At 42.6% G+C, this 20735-nt stretch overlaps 1 protein-coding gene across 1 annotated transcript in view; it reads right to left on the bottom strand.

Moving 5' to 3' along the window:
- Positions 1-8834: 8834 nt before the first annotated feature.
- Positions 8835-20735, bottom strand: part of KDM7A (lysine demethylase 7A) — a 43369-nt gene continuing 31468 nt past the window's right edge. The window contains exons 7-20 of the mRNA XM_077261310.1: positions 19233-19395; positions 18759-18846; positions 18392-18498; positions 18215-18306; positions 16890-16979; positions 14055-14261; positions 13757-13872; positions 12473-12633; positions 12237-12334; positions 11686-11825; positions 10809-11005; positions 10523-10605; positions 10141-10429; positions 8835-9449 (exon numbers count right to left, since the gene is read on the bottom strand). Coding sequence (XP_077117425.1) covers positions 9355-9449; positions 10141-10429; positions 10523-10605; positions 10809-11005; positions 11686-11825; positions 12237-12334; positions 12473-12633; positions 13757-13872; positions 14055-14261; positions 16890-16979; positions 18215-18306; positions 18392-18498; positions 18759-18846; positions 19233-19395 — 1926 coding nt within the window. The 3' untranslated portion in view covers positions 8835-9354. The remainder of the gene's footprint in view (positions 9450-10140; positions 10430-10522; positions 10606-10808; positions 11006-11685; positions 11826-12236; positions 12335-12472; positions 12634-13756; positions 13873-14054; positions 14262-16889; positions 16980-18214; positions 18307-18391; positions 18499-18758; positions 18847-19232; positions 19396-20735) is intronic.

Genomic DNA, 20735 nt, shown 5'->3' on the forward strand with positions numbered 1-20735 from the left:
AATGGATCGGTACATCTGCTTGTTCCGCCCAGGAGGAAGCCATGGCTCGTGTTGAGTGCGCTTTAATACCCACTGGAGGAATCTCGCCTTTTGATGTATAGGCCAAGCAGATAGCACCTCTGATCCATCGAGATATGGTAGCTCTCGTGACCCCATGTCCTTTCTTGTGGCCCTGAAAGGAGATAAACAGAGCCCTACTCTCCCTCCATGTCGGACACCTTTCTATATAAGTCAGGATGGCTCTTCTGACATCTAAGGTGTGGAATTTATGCTGTTCTGGAGTTACAGGTGAATCAAAAAAGGAAGGGAGAAATATCTCTTGGGACCTGTGGTAGGTGGATGCTACCTTAGGGAGGTATGAGGGGTCTGGTTTTAGGACTATCCGATCATGGAATATCAGTAAGAAGGGTGGGTCTGATAGGGCCTGGATGTCGCTAACCCGTCTAGCTGAGGTTAGGGCTACCAAGAGGGCTACTTTATATGTCAGGACTTTTAAAGGTATTGAATCTAGTGGCTCAAATGGGGAGCTGGTTAAAGCCTCTAGCACTAGATTTAAATCCCACGGAGGTAGACGGGGAATATGGACCGGTTTACTACGTTCACAAGATTTTATGAATCTGGAGATCCACCTATTAGCTGCTATATTGCATCCATATAGGGCTCCTAATGCCGATACCTGAACTCTTAAGGTATTTACAGATAACCCCAACTCTCGGCCTTTTTGCAAGAACTCTAGAATAGGTGTGACTGGAACTTGCTTAGTGAACGGTACCGTGTAAAAGTCTAAGAATTTATTCCATACCCTACTATATATCAGGGTGGTAGATCTTTTCCTGCTCAATAAGAGGGTGTTTACTAGTTCTGGTGAGAACCCTCTTGATCTTAGTAGTTGCCTCTCAAATTCCATGCCGTCAAGTGAAGACCTTTCACTTGCGGGTGGAAAAAGGGGCCTTGGGACAGCAGCTTCTTGTCTGATGGGAGAATCCATGGATCGCATAGGCACATGGTCTGGAGACAAGAGAACCATGGTCTTTTCGGCCAGAATGGTGCAATGAGGATCACTCTTGCTTGTTCCCTCCTGATTTTTCTGATCACTAGAGGAATCAGAGACATCGGAGGAAAGGCGTATGCCAGCTGGAACCTCCAAGGATGGTGGAGAGAGTCCAACATATCTGGGTGATCCATGGCGTTCAGGGAAGCGAACCTTCTTACTTGCCGGTTGTCTCTTGTGGCAAATAGGTCGATTTGTGGTATCCCCCATGATTCTGTTATCATACTGAATATGGATCTGTTTAAGGTCCATTCCCCTTGACGTAACTCGTTTCGGCTGAGGTAGTCTGCCCTGATGTTCTCTACACCTCTGATGTGCAGGGCTGTTAGGGATGTTAGATGAGTCTCTGCCAGCTGGAAGATGTCTGCAGCTATGGTCATTAGACTTCCTGACCTTGTACCACCCTGACGGTTCACATATGCCACTGTGGTGGAATTGTCCGAGTAAATTCTTACATTTGCTCCTTGAATCTGCGGAAGAAAGTGATTTAAGGCATATTCTACCGCTTTTAACTCCTTCCAATTGGAGGAACATGACAATTCTGCCTGGTCCCAAGTATCTTGGGCCAGACTGTCTTTCATATGTGCTCCCCACCCAATAGGGCTGGCGTCGGTGGTAATTATTTTAGACGGGTCTATTATCCATGGCACACCCTCTGAGAGGTGGTCCATGTCTAGCCACCAGGATAGTGATTCTAAGACATCTTTGGAAAGAGTTATTCTGCTTTCTAGATGTCCGTTTTTTCCCTGAGCCGACAATACCTCATACTGTAATTGACGAGTATGAAATTGTGCCCATGGTACAGCAGGGATACATGATGATAATGACCCCAGTAAGGACATACCCTTCCTTAGTGTCATGTAGGGGTTGCGTATTGCGTCTGATACCCTTGATTGTATAGTCAGTTTCTTTGCCTGGGGGAGGAAGCATCTCTGACTTACGGAGTCTAGCTGGATTCCTAGAAATGTCTGGACGGTTTCTGGATTCAGCCGGGATTTTTCGAAGTTGATGATCCAACCTAACTCCTGTAGGGACGAGATCGTATTAGATAGACGAGTTTTACACTGAAGCATAGAGTTTCCCACCACTAGAAAGTCATCTAGGTAGGGTATTATCAAGGTATCTCGTTGACGTAGATGAGCCATCACTTCTAATATCACCTTAGTGAAGATGCGGGGAGCCATAGAAAGCCCAAATGGCATTGCAACATACTGAAAGTGACGAACCTGTCCTTCCAGGGTGACTGCTACCCTTAGATACTTTTGATGTTCGGCATGTATGGGAAGATGATAATAGGCATCCTTTAAGTCTATTCCGGCCATGACACACCTAGGAAACAAGAGTTTTATGGTTGAACTAATGGATTCCATTTTGAAGGTATGATTACACAGGAAAGCGTTTAATCTCTTGAGAGATATGATGGTTCTAAATGAACCATCAGGCTTATTGATCAAGAATAAAGGGGAATAGAACCCCTTCCCTTCTTGATCCTGGGGAACTTCTATCAGGACTTTTTTAGACAGTAGAGATAGGATCTCTGATTCCAGAGCCCTTTGTTGGTCTTGACCTTTTGGAGATGTTACTATAAAGGAATCCCAAGGGATTCGATCAAATTCCAATTTTAGACCGTATTGTACAATGTCCAGAATCCACTGGCTGGATGTTATTTGTTCCCATCTGGGGAGGAAGAATTTTAATCGGCCGCCCACTTCCTGGTTAGCGGTATTTGCGTTTCGGGTTATGGGACCCGCTAAAAAAGGCACCTTTTTGCTTCGGGTCCTTCGACTCCCATCGCTCCCTTTGTTCGAACGGCTTGTTCCTGGTTAAGGGACGTCTTCTGAAGGCTCTCCTGTAGGATGGAAGATACTGGTTAGGGAAGCCTTTTTTCCTTTCTCCTGCTTTACTCAGGAGTTCATCCAGCGCTTTTCCGAAAAGGAACTCATCCTGGCAGGGGATCGCACAAAGTTTTGCTTTGGCCTGTGCGTCCCCTTTCCAGTTCTTTAGCCAGAGTGCTGGCCGGGCTGTGTTCACTAGGCCGGCTGACCTGGCTGCTAGGCGTAGCGAATCCACAGAGGCATCAGCCAGGAATGCTACTGCTTCTTTGATTAGAGGGAATTTCGGCAGGATTGACTCTCTCGAAGTTCTACCTCTAATCTGTTCCTCCATCCACACTAGTAGTGACCTCGCAGTGCAGGTACTAGATATGGCGGGCCTGAACGCGCCCGTGTTGGCTTCCCACGACCTTTTTAGTAAAGCTTCTGCTTTACGGTCCAGGGGGTCTGTCAGGACCCCTGAATCCTCCACCGGTAAGACCGACTGTTTGGTTGTGGAGGCTACAGCGGCATCAACCTTCGGCACCTTTGACCAGGAATTCAGCTCCTCGTTGCTGAAGGGATAGCGTCTTTTAGAGGATGATGGTAGAAAACCTCTATTTTGCTTATCCCACTCTTTCTTTACTATTTCTTTAATAGTTTTTATGACGGGGAAGGACCTACGTTTCCTCTGTCCTAACCCCGCGAACATGATGTCCTGAGCCGATTTACTTTCTTTCTCATCTGAGCACCCCATCGTGTTTCTGACAGATTTTATTGAATTGTCCACACTGCTGTTGGGAAGACAAAGTCCCCCTTCAGTCTCGGATGAGCTCGGCTGAGATTCCGCTTCGCCTGAGGATATACGTACATCCTCTGACTGTGAACTGACTGGAGATTTGGACCTACTAGGCTGACGGGTACTGGTGCTACCTGTCTGCGCCAACCCCTGCATTTCTTCCCGGATTATAGCTCTCACATCTGATGGAGTCATTATGTTTTCCTGCCGTAAGGTTTGCATGATACACTCCGAACACAGTTTTTTAACGTAATCATCTGGGAGGGGCTGCGTACATAAAGCACATTCCTTGTGCTTGGACTTGTGTGTCCTTTTCTTAGTCTAGAGGAAGGATACAGGAGGAACATATATCAGCATATAGGAAGAGACTCTTTCAAAAACTCACCCAGTGAAGCTGACAGGTACCGGTTCTGGAGGCAGATTTCGCTTGGTGGTAGAACCTTTCTCTGGAGGTCGACCACCACTCTTTGTGCTGCTCCTAGCGCTCCTCTCCTTGCTGGGAGAACGCTGTTGCACTGCGGGCAAGTGCGCATCGTCGGCCGGTGAAGCCATCTTACACACACCGGCCCGACGCTAGCGCTGCATTTTTAAATCTGCCGCCCATTCTCCTGCCTCCCCGGACCCAACCCGGAAGTGCTCCAGCGACTTCCGGGTTAGACGCGCCGCTCTCAGTAACCATGCGGCGGCCAGGGATATTGAGCCGGCCGCAGCAGCGCGCGCGCGTCCTCACGGTGCCGGGCGGACCCACGGTGACTGGACCCGGACCGTGGATGCTTGGCCAGACGAGGGGGGAGGCTGCAAGCAGGGGCTCCCCCGCCGCTGCTTCTGGAACCGCAGCCCCTGCCGTTCCCTCAGATACCGACGCAGGCGGGTGCATGGCCCAGGGATCCTCTTCATCTGTAGGTAAGCTGGGTCCCTGTAGGAACAGGAAACCTAAACTGAGGAGGAGAGGGGACCGCCTCCTTTTATTCTGTAGGTTTCCTGTTCCTATGGGGCGGATCCCTCTCTCTCATGTGGGGTGCTGTCGTGGCGAAGGGTAAAAGTAACGCTGTTAACAAGCAGGTTAAGGGTTCATTTCTGGTGACAGGTTCCCTTTAAGGCCACATAAGTGATATTTAACCAAAAGACAATTCATTCATGGTTGGATATTCCTCAAGAAGGTTAGAGAAAAATAGCCAAGACTAGTAGAGCAGAAATTCACTTAGGTAAACTCTGTTACGTAAAGACAAAAGTTGATAGCTTGTGCATTTTTTCGTACACTGCTTCTGTCACAAGTAACTTAAGGCCACAAGGGTGAAACTTTGCCAAAGACTAACCTTCTTGATGAATAGCCAACCAAGTATAGAGACAAATGGTGAAGATTATTAGTAAAGGGGTCCATAAAATACGTAAAGACAAAAGAATGATTGCTTTTTTTGTGGAATCAATTAAGTCAGCCACTTTTTTGTCAAAGCATAGTTTGTAGAGGAAATAACGACGACACACAAAGGGGATGATTCAGAATTTTTTTTTCTCCCCTCAAACAAGCCCTTATTATTTACAAATCTGATATTTACACATTCAAAGATAAAAGGAGCACACAAATCTGGTGAAAGTAGGAAAAAAAAAACAAACAAGAAGAAAAACAACTATTACCTACATATAAATTAATTTAAAAAAAACACGATAATTCATCGAAATTCATAAAATACAGAAAATGCATAATCAACAAGGATATAATGTGAGCAACAAAAAATATATATCTAAACAAAGAAAAACACACCTATAACCTGTGTGCTTCTCGAGCCACCGTAAAAAAAACAAACCAAAACATACAAAAGGAGATCTCTATAAATTCTATATTATATACACTAATTCCTGCCTGCAGGTGAACAGGATAGGTATAAAACACACAACTTTAAATACTTGTCTTTAAAGCTAGATTCATAAAGACCCTTCTCTATGTCTACAGCACAAAGATCATCAGGTTCAACGTACACTGCGGGAAAATACTGAAGTGCGCTCCCGGGGAAATACTGAAGTGCGCTCCCAAAAAAAAAAAAGGTGGGGGGACAAAATATATTACATTTCTAAAATGTATAATTTTTTTCCGTTAAGAACGGTGGTTGGTTACTTAATTTTGCAACTTTTTTCATTATAAAAAAAGATAGAAATATTTCTTATTTATTTTACTCACATATTAATGGGTTGAGTTTTGAATAGATTTTCTTAAATTTAAAATTAAGACAGAAAACATGTAGGAAAAAAAAAGTGAAAAATTGAAAAAATTTATACGACTGTTGGGGTTCTTTGTATATATCCTGTTCACCTACATTTCACAAAGCATTGCAAGTAGCAAAAACACAGTCAGCTGGTCAAGAAACCCAACCCCATCTACTTATCAAAAGGTGACAGTTTAATGGTTAGTCGTTAGCGAGTCCCTTTGTTTTGTGTTTTTCATTTTTATTTTTTTTTTTTAATTTTTCCAAAAATGTGAAAAATTGAAAAAAAAAATTTTAAATTCTCTCCTGCTTACAAATACAGAAACTCAGGACATGGTATGCTGATTTGTGGCTCATAAATAGCAATGTATACGTAGGCATTTGTAGACACTTTTACAATGCTGCATAGGTAAGTAACTGAGGTGCTTTGTCGTAGCCGTGAAGCTCAATAGAAAGTCACATGAAGGGCAAAAAGGAGTATAAATCACGTTCTCGGATAAAAAGGTTCATCTCGGTCGCCGCTAGAATCCGTTTTTGTAGGCAGAAATCACATTTGGTATATTCTGTATAAAATTCAGAATCCCATCATTGATCATTGTAAAAAACAAAACAAAACATAAGAAAACCGAAAATACACTACAAGTTCCATAAAGTCCTCCAACTGTTAGTTACTGTGTGATCAGATGCATTCAGTGCAAATAACTCCTGCAAACAAGAGCACAAATCCTGGCGGTTTAGCAGTTTCCCAAAATAAACAAAAAACAACAAAAAAAAAAATAATATTTAAAAAAAAAAAAAAAAAAAAAAAAAATTTCTTTTAAGTTTAACAAAAAAAAAAGAAAAGTAAAACTTTATATTTAAAACAAAAATCAAGTATAAACGTTAAAAAATGTTTATTATTTAGCAGTTTTATTAAAAAATTTAAAATATGTAAAATTGTTTATTTTGATACTATTTTAATTTACTATTTAAGTGCTTTCGGTTTACACTTTTTTGTTTTAACCTGCAATCATTTTTAATTTATGGGAAAAAAAAACCAAAAAACTCAATTCATATGAAGTCTTGCTTGCCCACACCCTTTGACACTACGGTATATATCTCTGAGAATAGATTTCTTTGGTTTAGATTTTTTTGTGTTTTTTTTTTATTATTATTATTATGGTGGGGGATCCAAGAAAGTTCATAAAAGAAAATGTTTAGTAAAAAATTGCCAATTAAAATCTATGCAGGTTATGTTCATTTTTGAAGAAAAATCAATTTATTTTTTTAGATTTTTTTTATTTTTTTAGGCTTTTATAAAAGATGGGAAAATTGTTCTGAAGATTTTTTTTTCGAGCGTTCACTATTGTAATATGGAGAAAGTTCATATGAAAAAAAAAAAAAAAATTTATATAAAAAAATAAAATAAATTAAAAATAAAATTACTAATATGGGGGGGGGGCAGTAGAAATGTTTAAAATGGGGATTCGGTGAGAAAAGTGTAAACACGAGCCACGAAAGCTCTCAATGGCTTTTTAACTTGCTGGTAATCATTAATGAAGTGAATGGCGGCATTAAAAATTTTAGTTTTTGTTTTTTTTTCTTAAATCACAAATTACTATCCATTGTCAAAACACAGTGAAACAAATACATAACACAAACATAAAATAAAAGAAAAAATAAACTAAAAAAAAAGGAAAAAAAAATAAAAGGAAAAAAAAAAAAACCCCGTTAAATATTTAATTTTATATTACAAGAAAAATACAAAAGTTTACGCCTTTATATACAAGTGAATCTAAACTGGCATTTGCGGAGACTGGCACAGAAAAAAATAAAAAAATAAAAAAGGGGGGGGGGCACAAGTTGATGCAAACATATACAGAAACAAAGGAAACACAATAGAGAAACAAAACATATACAACGTGTGAAACCGGCTCAGTGAGTAAAAGTCTTTTTTTTTTCTTCTTCCTTATGAGCCAATGGTGGAACATTTAATGCCAAGTAAGGGTGGGGGAGGGGTTGTGGAAGATTGGTGAAGGGGGGGGGGGGGGGGGCTGACAACCTGAAATCAGGTACCTGGCACCTTTCTGCCAAAACTTCCAAAATTCATTTACCCTGAGATCCACGCAGTTTTTTATTGAAAGGCTGCTTGTCTGATGCAACGTCTAGATCGATAAAGCTTTTATATTAAAAAAAAACAAACAAACAAAAAAAAACCCTAAACAAAAAAAAAAAAACAACCAAAAAACCTAAACAAAAACAAGACTCCAAATAATGCAGTTTTTAGTTTAGCAGTTAGTGTAAAGCATTTCCTTAAAGCTGCAATATAAAAGGAGGCATTTTTGCAAGGGTGCACCCAAAAAAAATAAAAAAAAAAAAAAAATATATATATATATATATATATATATATATATATATATATATATATATATATATATATATATATATATATATTCCTGCAAATAATAATTAAAATTGTAGAACAGAAACAAAGAAATCTCTTTTTAGCACCAAACTGAACACCCTACAAATACGAGGGAAAAACTTGGCTAAAATGACTTGTACAGAAAAAAAACAACAAAAAAAACAGCAAAATTAGCTTAGCCCTTATATCTCCCAGGAAGATCATAGAGGTAAATAAAAAATAAAAAAAAACTCCCACCTATTAATAAAATACAGTGTTGACTTTTCGCTTGGCCATGACACTGCCAATAGCTTACAAGTTACAACAAAAAAGTAAAAAAAAAATAAAAAATAATAATATATATATAAAAAAAAGCAAAAAAATAAAATAAAATGATTAAAAACAGCAAATAAAATAACAATTCACGTTAATATACAAAGAGGGAAAAAAAAACTGCATCAAATCCCTGTTTAAGACTACATCCTGAATATCAAGTAAAAAGAAAGCAAAAATTGTGGCCCTACCTTTCACCACACCAAAAAAAACCCACAAAATTATATTTAAAAAAAAAATAAAAATTTTCACATTTAAAAACCTAAAAGTAAATTAATACGACCCTCAGAATTGATCTGAAATAAATAATTAAAATGATCAAAAGAAAAAAAAAAAAAAAAAGTATTCTCTGGAAGAAAAAAAAAAAGTAAAAAAATAAAATCAAAAAGTTTCAATAAATTATTGAAGAACACCGAGCACCCGCCCCGTTCCGTTCCCAGCTGCACAAAGTAGAAATACAGAGAAAGAAAAATCAGAAGAAAATTCGATTCGGATTCCAAAAGTTGGAAAAAGGATCCGTCCCGACGACCACGGAAGGATCCTTGGGTTGCGACAATTCTTCTCCTCCGGTTATTGCTGAGTGGCTGTGGCACAGTGTAAGCAAAAAAAAATAAAATATATAAAATAAAAAAAAGGAAACAAACTATTTTTGTTCGTCAGGCAGTGTTTGGTGTGGGACTTGTAGTTCCACCCTTGGTAGAGGACGGGCAGAAGGCTCCAGGCCTACGCTCTCCTCAATACTGTTGTATGGATGAAAAATAGCCAGAAAGCGGTCGTCAAACGAAGAAGCGCGCGTGACCGTGTCGATTGAGCTTCAGGATTTTGCCCAGGCGTTGCTTAGCGGTTGCCATGCCCTTCTTTGGCCGTTTACCTGCAAAAAAAACAAAAAACATAAAACATGAAAAAAGGTCAAATATCACCATCCATTGCCTTTAGCTCACTACACACAAACAATTGAAGCAAATCTGCAGCTGTGAGCAAGTGGAATTGATGAGGGGGCAGCAGTTTCCTGAAGTTAGGATAACCCAAAAAGCAATTTTAAAGGGGTATTCCCATCTTATTAAAAGGAGTAATTATGTCTTTCTAAACTTGACAAGGGGACGTCGGCCTTAAGGAGAATAAAAAAAAAAAAAAGCCATGACAGTCACGCCTGGAATCTGTTCTAGCGTTGCAGCTCCAACAGGCTCTGCTGAATAGGAAGTGACTCTAAGTCACCTGACCATGCAGCCAATCAGTGGCTTCAGTGGTCACGTGACTGGACTGGCGGCCATGACATCATCCTTTGCAGGCTGGCGGAGAAAAGGGAGGCGACTCCTTAAAGTAGGTGTTCTTAAATTTTTTTTTTTTTGCCTCCCTCTTACTCCAGGCTCCATCCTCCCCATCAGGAATAAAAAACACACAGGAGAACCCCTTTAAGGGATGGAATATTTTTGGGATGTGATAGTGGGGGTCGGACCTCTATAACCACCATCGATCCACTTGCTCATCCTTTCATTCTCAGGATCGTTGGGGGTTCCAATGACCAATGAGAATACCCCTGTAAGGACCCCCGATCCCCGTACCTTTAGTGGCCTGGTTGCTAATAGGGGGTGGGTTTGAGGCAGGTCTCTTGGTCGGGTGCAGGGGCACAGTTGGCGAGGTGTCTCCGTAGATCCGGTCTGGACTCAGGCTTCCTTCGCTGAAGTCGCAGTCCCCGGGGCTCAGGCTGCCCTCCTGCTCATATTTCTCATCATGGTGGTATCTTGGCGAGTCCCAGCCTTCACTTTCAGAATAGTGTTTGATCTTGTGAGCATGTCCGCCGGAGTCCGAAGAATGTTCGCGCCTCTGAGATTTTACCGCTTTGCAGAAGTCCTGCATCAAAGACGAAGGAGAGAGACGTAAAAAAAGATGTGCCGCCAAACCGTGACCAAGTCACCGCGACTCTCACGCCGTCGTGTTACTTACCGGAGGGTCCGACCTGCACGACGAATCCATCTGACTCATCCAATCCGTAGTGGTCAGCCCTGCGTCCACACTGTCACGGTGACCTAAGACGAAAAAGTCACTCATCAAACCTCACTCAGATCCATGTAGTATGGAAAGGATCTGCCCTCTCCTGGTCCAAAAACTGCCGTCCCCACCCTTTAATTTTTGTTTACCCCCAATATTTCCAAAGGGTAGGGGGGAATTTAGGTTCCTAAAAAGAAACCCATCACTTTGGCTACGTGGCCACCGTCTTGACATTTCTTACCGTTGTTCAGTAATTTCAGCTCTTTACAGTCCGCCTTCTCCTGAGAGAACTTGATGTGCAACTGAGGGTAGACAATCCCCATTTTGCAGCTCGCACTCCTCGCCTCTGCCGGAGACCGAGAGGGGTAGTGCAAAGAAGCCATTGTTAGCATGCCCTCCACTGCGTCCTCCACAGTGCTGGCCGAGCTCAGAAATTCACTGAAAAAAAATAAATTAAATAAATTAAAAAAAACAACAAAACAACAACCACCAACCCAGCCAATCAACCCAACAACAAAACCCCACTGCCCAACAACAATCCCACCCTCCCTCCAACAACAAAACCCAATCCCACCCTCCCACCAACAAAACCCACCCCTAAGAACAAAACCCACCCCCACAAAAAAACTCAACCCCCTCGCCAACAACACCCAACCCCCTCGCCAACAACACCCAACCCTCGCCAATACCCAACTCCCTCGCCAATACCCAACCCCCTCGCCAATACCCAACTCCCTCGCCAACAAAACCCAACTCCCTCGCCAACAAAACCCAACTCCCTCGCCAACAAAACCCAACCCCCCCTCGCCAACAAAACCTACCACCTAACCAAACGAAAAACCATTAAGCATTTAGACTATGTAGCTGATCACGGTAAGATGATGGAGTTGTCTAATTTAAAGTCGATCAGTGAGGGTCCAGCTTCACTACAGCTGCGAGCGCCAGGAGGGCCAAAACCAGACATGCACGTCCCCTGCCAGCCAAACACTGGTCTACGGACCACCCCGCCCAAATGGACTTGTTCAGCAGTGGGACTAGTGTTCTTGGGAATCACATGACTGGCCACGAAATTTGCCTGGGGGATCACCAACAGAGAAACGCCCCTTTAAGACTCTTACCGTTCTTTCCGTGGTATTTCAATAGCAGACCAGCACTGATCTTCATCTCCGGTGGTCTCGGGGTCCTCCTCCTTAAAATCTGCAGTGTCCTCCTGCGTCTCCTCGTCACCTGAGCTGTCCGAGTCCTCCGAGACGCTTTTCTGCGAAAAAAAAGCGACATGGCCGAACATTAATTGTGATGATGGTAGCAGGACGCATCCACCAGGTGGCGCTGCGAGGGCGGCAGATAAAGCGCGATGCAGACTACAGCCCTGGAGCTGAGAGATTCCCAGAACGGCCGAGAACATTTCCCGTAATGGCAGCAACAAGGGACATCGGCGCAGAAAGGAAATGGAGATCATGAAGCCTAATGACCTTCATCACTTAAGAAAAAAAAATATTGATCGGCTGAGGATCCTTTTTCTACACATAAGCCGATAGAGAGCGCGCACGTGGCGCTGAATTATGCATCACCGGCGCAATCCACTGCGGTGGCGGAAATGGGGCGGAGGGAGGGGGTGATGGTCCTTCTCTAAAAGTATCACAGGGAAGAAAACCTCAGAATCACCCACCTGATTAGTGCAATCGGCTTCAGATCCCTCGGAATCAGAAATATCGGAGTATTCGGGGGCCCCGTACCGGAGCTCCGACTTCACACTTTCAAAAAACACTGAAACAAAAAAAAAAAAAAAAAAAAAAAAAAAAAGGGAAAGAGTTCAGTGACTGCTGTATGTGTGATCCCCAGTGCGGGGGGAGGGGAAATAACGCCTCATCCCGGCCCATAGATCATCTGTACACGCACACGTACTGTTCAGTGGTTTCTGATGATCGGCTTTATCGTCTGCCTCTGAGCTGGAGCACGGCTTCTCCGGTTTTATGTCTTTCGTCTTTTTCGATCGCGCTCGATCGTCTTCGTCCTCGCTATCCGCAGTGTAAAGACTCCGGTCAGTGAACGGCTGCCGCTCATCTCTGCGCAGGAAACGTACAAGGATGAAGCCATTATGTATACAAGTCAGATAAACACGGAAGTCCTGTATTATACCCCAGAGCTGCACTCACTATGTATACACAAAACATTACAGATCCTGAGTTACATCCTGTATTATACCCCAGAGCTGCACTCACTATTCTGCTGGTGCAGTCACTGTGTACATACATTACATTACTGATCCTGAGTTACATCCTGTATTATACCCCAGAGCTGCACTCACTATTCTGCTGGTGCAGTCACTGTGTACATACATTACTGATCCTGAGTTACATCCTGTATTATACCCCAGAGCTGCACTCACTATTCTGCTGGTGCAGTCACTGTGTACATACATTACTGATCCTGAGTTACATCCTGTATTATACCCCAGAGCTGCACTCACTATTCTGCTGGTGCAGTCACTGTGTACATACATTACATTACTGATCCTGAGTTACATCCTGTATTATACTCCAGAGCCGCACTCACTATTCTGCTGGTGCAGTCACTGTGTACATACATTACATTACTGATCCTGAGTTACATCCTGTATTATACCCCAGAGCTGCACTCACTATTCTGCTGGTGCAGTCACTGTGTACATACATTACATTACTGATCCTGAGTTACATCCTGTATCATACCCCAGAGCAGCACTCACTATTCTGCTGGTGCAGTCACTGTGTACATACATTACATTACTGATCCTGAGTTACATCCTGTATTATACCCCAGAGCTGCACTCACTATTCTGCTGGTGCAGTCACTGTGTACATACATTACATTACTGATCCTGAGTTACATCCTGTATTATACCCCAGAGCTGCACTCACTATTCTGCTGGTGCAGTCACTGTGTGCATACATTACATTACTGATCCTGAGTTACCTCCTGTATTATACCCCAGAGCTGCACTCACTATTCTGCTGGTGCAGTCACTGTGTACATACATTACATTACTGATCCTGAGTTACATCCTGTATTATACCTCAGAGCTGCACTCACTATTCTGCTGGTGCAGTCGCTGTGTACATACATTACATTACTGATCCTGAGTTACCTCCTGTATTATACCCCAGAGCTGCACTCACTATTCTGCTGGTGCAGTCACTGAGTACACACCTTACTATCCTTCCATTGGACAGCAGCAGGCAGACATCATGGTCTTCCATTTTCTTGTCCGGCACGGTTGATGTAGGCTGTAGGGACTTCATATTCAATTTATAAGTGCCCATATCCTAAGAATAAACCATATGTTAATTAAAAGTCTTTACAGAATTAGAATAATTGACTTGTTTCCTCCCAAACAATAGCGCCACTTGTATCCACAGGTTGTGTGTGGTACTGCAGCCTTGTCTCACTCACCACAATGGAGCCAAGCTGCAATGTCAGACACGACCTCTGGACCACGGACACTCACCTCTTGCCATGGAGTCACCTCCAGCCTTTTCAGCACCTCCTTGGTGTGGTGCTCCAGGATATCGAGGTTGGAGGGGGCTTTGCTCGCGTGGTCCCGCAGCCGCCTGGCTTTCCGCTTGGAATGATGAGAGGCGTTCTCGTGCGAGGATCGGGAGAGTGGACACAGCCCATGGATTCCCTGAGATTTGACTGGCTTGCTCCCCTCCTCCTGCAATCAAGTGCATGAATTTTACGTACTTTTATCAATTTTCCAGAGCTGCGCTCACAATTCTGCAAACTTCGGACCTGAAATCACTAAATTTCTCTTGTGATTTGCATTCTGAAAAGTGTTGTATACCTTGACTGATCCAAAAACCAGTGCAGGAAAAAAACTGATCACTGCCCTGCACTATATAGTAGCTGCATTGGTTTCCCTTCCTTTTACATAGTACTCTAGAGCTGCATTCACAATACTGCCGACTTCAGAGCTGGAATCTCCCAGCATTCTTTGCATATTCAGCGTCTCTTGTGGTTTCTTTTGAGAACAATCATTCGATGTAGCATAAACTGCCCACCTTCCTCCATCATCAGCTCTCAGGAACGTGGCCCACTACAAGCTGACTGTTTCCAATAATGTATCCTTTGTGTTCAATGAGACATTCCCTTTAAATAGCCTTAAACGGAGAGCAATACAAGATTCCAAAAAGATGTACGTTTAGTGTGACGGTAATATGTGACCCCCTTCCCCACCCGACACCGAGGATCGGGGGCAGATGGGAATCTGTTTACAGACCATTATGGCCTTTATCCAAACTATTTCCCAATAATAAATGTTTGTCAGGCACAAAAATAAAAAGTCACCGCGCTCCACAGAGCGGCTCGGTGAGGTAATGAGAGCGATTTCACAATAGGAGCCCGCAGGGAGTCGGCGATCCCCGCATGATCTCTGGATGAGGCAATAACGGCTAATTGAATTTACAGGTCCCAAGATAGAAATCCAACATAGGAAACAGTCAGCATAGTGCTGCCGAGGTACAACATACAAAAATAAGGAAACGATGGAAATAGGAATTCATAAAAAAAAAAAGAATTAACAGATACTCCATCAGTGAACTCGTTCTAAACCTTATTTCTCTGAATTCCTCTGTAACGTGAACTTTGATGAGGTCATAAATCAGCACAGAGGAGCTTGAAAAACAAAAAGGTTGATGTTTGTAATCATTTTACTCCTCTGATGAGGTCATAAATCAGCTTAAAAAGGTTAGTTACAAACCTCGCTTTATTTTTGTTTGTTTTTTTAAAGCCCCTCCGTGCTAATTTATAACCTCATCAAAGTTCATGTCAGCTTTGATGTGGTCACAAATGAGCACAGAGGGGCTCAGAATCAAGAGATAATCCATCAGTGAACTCGTTCTTATCCATATTTCTCTGAATCTCTCATTTATGTTGCATCAATTCTAACATGGAACTTTGATGAGGTCATAAATCAGCACAGAGGAGCTTGAAAAATAAAAAACGGTTGATGTTTGTAACCATCTTGCTCCTTTGATGAGGTCATAAATCAGCTTTAAAAGGTTAGTTACAAAGCTCAACTGTATCTCTTTTTTTTAAGCCCCTTCTTGCTAATTTATGACCTCAAAGTTTATGTCAGCTCTGATGTGGTTATAAATGAGCACAGAAGGGTTCAGAAAAAGCTGAATAAGACCGAGTTAACTGAGGGATTAGTTTTCTTATTCTGAAACTTTCGGTGCTCATTTATAACCATATCAAAGCTCACATGAACCTTGATGAGGTCATAAATCAGCATGGAGGAGCTGGAAAAACAAAAAAAAAAGTTGATGTTTGTAACCATCTTGCTCCTCTGATGAGGTCATAAATCAGCTTAAAAAAGTTTGTTACAAACCTCAACTGTATTTATATTCTTAAGCCCCTCCTTGCTAATGTATGACATCATCAAAGTTCACGCCAGTGGGATGTGGTTATAAGTGAACAGAGGGGTTCAGAAAAAGATGAATACGAACGAGATCACTGAGGGATTAGTTTTCTTATTCTAAACCCGTCGGTGCTCATTTATAACCACTTCAAAAATGACATGAACTTTGATGAGGTCATAAATCAGCACGGAGGAGTTTGAAAAACAAAAAAAGGTTGATGTTTGTAGCCATCTTGCTCCTCTGATGAGGTCATAAATCAGCTTAAAAAGGCTAGTTACAAACGTCAACTGTATCTTTTAAAAAAAAATTTTTTAAGCCCCTCCGTGCTAATTTATGACCTCATCAAAGTTCTTATCAGTATGATGTGGTTATAAATGAGCACAGAGGGGTTCAGAAAAAGACAACTAAGAATGAGTTCACTGAGGGATTCGTTTTGTTATTCTGAAGCCTTCGGAGCTCATTTATAACCTCATCCAAGCTGACATGAACTTTGATGAGGTCATAAATCAGCACTGAGGAGCTTAAAAAAACATATATATAAAAATTTGTATCTGTTTTAGCTTATTTTTTTTAAGCTCCTCTTTCCTGATTTATGACCTCAAAGTTCATGTCAACATTTCAAGTGATTATAAATGAGCACAGAGGGGTTCATAAAAAGGTGAATACGAATGAATGGAGAAAAATAAATAAATAAAAAGACAGAAACATTTGCAATTTCCCATCAAAATGAGCTCACTAACAGAAGCTCAGTTAACTCAGCGAGGAAAAAGTAAGTAACAAAAATAAAAAAAAAATCTTCAATAAATGTATTTTTTTAATCCTTTCTGGATTATGGGATATTTCAGATGGGGGCTTCACCAAGGTGTAGTGCTCTACCCCCACCTTCCAGGCTATTCTCCCTAGTCGCAGCGTCGCACACTCACCTCCACAGAGCGAATCACTTTCGACAGCTCTTTAACGAGATTCCCGGGTCTGATGTTTTCTGGGATTTCAAAAGCATGTTCTGCTACAGACTGGAGAGAAGGCAAGTGTCAGGAGAGGGTCCCGTTACTGTACGCCCACCCGGCAAGACCCCCACTAGACATCCTACAAGATAATAGTGTAGGGACATCTTTTAGGTCCCTGCCTATCGCAGCTCTTTAATATCATTGATCTTGTATGGATCCCCCACCCAATTTCCAGGGACCGGGTGCAACCACGGCAGCTGGACCCCCCAACAGTGTAGAGTCTCCCACACCAGTCCTGCATTACACAGCCAAACCTATTCAGTTTAAAAGGGCACACTGCAATACGCAAGTTTCTATAGTAGAGTCATCTGGTCACAAGTTGTACAGGAGGAGGAGGTGAGCTGTGACATCCCCTATTGTGAATGATGGATCCTGTGTTATCTACTGTATATAGAGGTGTTATCAGTCATTATACAGGAGGAGGAGGTGAGCTGTGACATCACCTATTGTGAATGGTGGATCCTGTGTTATCTACTGTATATAGAGGAGTTATCAGTCATTGTACAGGAGGGGGAGGAGGTGAGCTGTGACATCCCCTATTGTGAATGATGGATCCTGTGTTATCTACTGTATATAGAGGTGTTATCAGTCATTGTACAGGAGGAGGAGGTGAGCTGTGATATCACCTATTGTGAATGGTGGATCCTGTGTTATCTACTGTATATAGAGGTTTTATCAGTCATTATACAGGAGGAGGTGAGCTGTGACATCACCTATTGTGAATGTTGGATCCTGTGTTATCTACTGTATATAGAGGTGTTATCAGTCATTGTACAGGAGGAGGAGGTGAGCTGTGACATCACCTATTGTGAATGTTGGATCCTGTGTTATCTACTGTATATAGAGGTGTTATCAGTCATTGTACAGGAGGAGGAGGTGAGCTGTGATATCACCTATTGTGAATGGTGGATCATGTGTCATCTACTGTATATAGAGGTTTTATCAGTCATTGTACAGAGGAGGAGGTGAGCTGTGACATCACTTATTGTGTATGGTGGATCATGTGTCATCTACAGTATATAGAGTCAGTCATTGTAATCCTGTCTGTGATGATAGTGAGACAACCAAAAAGCTTTCTTTACAGGACAGGACTTGTGAGTCTAGCATTAAGCCTTTTTTTTTTTTTTTTTTTTTTAAATATAGAGAAATGGGAAAAACCCTGATTTAGACAATAGGTAATTTATTGATGACACACGCCCTTTAATAACCCTAATAGACATGTGTCCATGTTAGTGACTCACTTCTTTCTTCATCCAGCTCTTCAGTGCGGTAATTAACGCTTTCACACCTTGCTTTAAATAGTTTGGAGGATGGAAGCCATCTTCTCTGAGCTCTGCGAGAGGCAACGCGAGAGAGTGGTTAGACAATCATCTGAGAAGATTTGTAGCCTTCGGGCATCGCTTAACGGCGACTTTTACCTTTCAAAGTTTCAAGTAGGTTTTTGGCCACAAACCAACAAATTGCCTCAAAAAAAGGGAACTTGAAGAGATCTGGGGTCTTCAATCTTTTTTCCATCTCGTAACACCTAATAAAAAAGAAAAATATTTTCATTCTTGGTCACACATTTCATTTTTTGTAAGTGGATTAAAAAGACAAAACAAACCCAAAAAACATCTGGACTGCAATCACCACTAGGGGGAGCTCACTGCATACAGCCTATACACAAATCAATCAGAAAATAGTTTGCAGTGAGCTCCCTCTAGTGGTGGCTACAGGAAGCCAGAATTTTATCACTTATCTCTTAAAGAAAAATGTAAAAAATATATATATATTTTTTTTTTTTACCTGAGCTGCATGCCAATGTTTAGGTTGTGCAGAAAGTTCCCACCAAAGGCCATGCAATCCTGAGACGTGAGGACAGCGTGAATCCAGCCTGTAAGCAAATAATATAGTCAAAAATCATGAAAATAGTTGTTTTTTGGGGGTGGCACAAAACAACCATTAAGAGGTTTGGAAAAAAAAAACATGGTGGCTTTCTTGACAAAACAGCGCCACACCTGACCACAGGTTGTGAGTGGCACTGCGGCTGAGCTCCATTGAAGTGAACGGGACTGAGCTGCAATACCAGTGTCTACCTGTAGATGAAGGAGGGACCTTTTTTTTTTTTTTTTTTTTTTAAATTAAAAAAAAAAACAAAACCAAACAAACAAAAAAACAAACATGTTATTCTAATCCGAGCCACCCCCTTTTAATAATACACAACTTCTATTTTGAGGCTGTTCTGCCCAATTTTGGGTTGGTTGGGTTCTTCCCACTTACCGGTTGGGAGAAAGAGCGTGTGCCCCTGTTTCAGCACGCACTTGTAACAGTTATCCACCTTGTCCCCAAAAAACTCCTCGCTTTGGGTAACTGAAGAGCTCCATGATTCGTACAGGGCCAGGTTCTCATCCGTGGGCTTTATCAAGTAGAAAATCTTCTCCCCCTGGAAGTGAAAAAGGGCGATTATATTTGAGATCAGCCCCAAATTCTAGGACCTAACGAAATCATAAGAACGGGGTGTTGAAGAGATCAGTGCTTGCGCATTACCGCTCCATTCATTGTCTATTGGACTGCCATAGTAGTAAAGATGCACTGCACTACTATTGGGAGCACAGGAGATATCGGGGCACTGCACTACTATTGGGAGCACAGGAGATATCAGGGCACTGTACTACTATTGGAGCACCGGAGATATCGGGCACTGTACTACTATTGGAGCACCGGAGATATCGGGGCACTGTACTACTATTGGAGCATCGGAGATATCGGGGCACTGTATTACTATTGGGAGTACTGGAAATATCGGGCACTGTACTACTATTGGAGCACACCGGAGATATCGGGGCACTGCACTACTATTGGGAGCACCGGAGATATCGGGGCACTGTACTACTATTGGGAGCACCGGAGATATCGGGGCACTGTACTACTATTGGGAGCACCGGAGATATCGGGGCACTGTACTACTATTGGGAGCACCGGAGATATCGGGGCACTGTACTACTATTGGGAGTACCGGAGATATCGGGGCACTGTACTACTATTGGGAGCCCCGGAGATATCGGGGCACTGTACTACTATTGGGAGCCCCGGAGATATCGGGGCACTGTACTACTATTGGAGTACCGGAGATATCGGGGCACTGTACTACTATTGGGAGTACCGGAGATATCGGGGCACTGTACTACTATTGGAGTACCGGAGATATCGGGGCACTGTACTACTATTGGGAGTACCGGAGATATCGGGGCACTGTACTACTATTGGGAGCACCGGAGATATCGGGGCACTGTACTACTATTGGGAGTACCGGAGATATCGGGGCACTGTACTACTATTGGGAGCCCCGGAGATATCGGGGCACTGTACTACTATTGGAGCACCGGAGATATCGGGCACTGTACTACTATTGGAGTACCGGAGATATCGGGGCACTGTACTACTATTGGGAGTACCGGAGATATCGGGGCACTGTACTACTATTGGGAGCCCCGGAGATATCGGGGCACTGCACTACTATTGGAGCACCGGAGATATCGGGCACTGTACTACTATTGGAGCACCGGAGATATCGGGCACTGTACTACTATTGGAGCACCGGCGATATCGGGGCACTGCACTACTATTGGAGCACCGGAGATAGTGGAGCATTGTATTAAGCCATCTCCATCAGTCCCATAGACAAAAAAAAAGCGAGCAGGGAATTCCAGCTCCCTCTTTTCAGGGTTGGTGACGTGATGGCCGCGCATGCGCGACATGTATCCATTCATTGTCTATTGGACT

This window comes from Ranitomeya variabilis, chromosome 5 (genome assembly GCF_051348905.1).
Source record: "Ranitomeya variabilis isolate aRanVar5 chromosome 5, aRanVar5.hap1, whole genome shotgun sequence".
NCBI lineage: Eukaryota > Metazoa > Chordata > Amphibia > Anura > Dendrobatidae > Ranitomeya > Ranitomeya variabilis.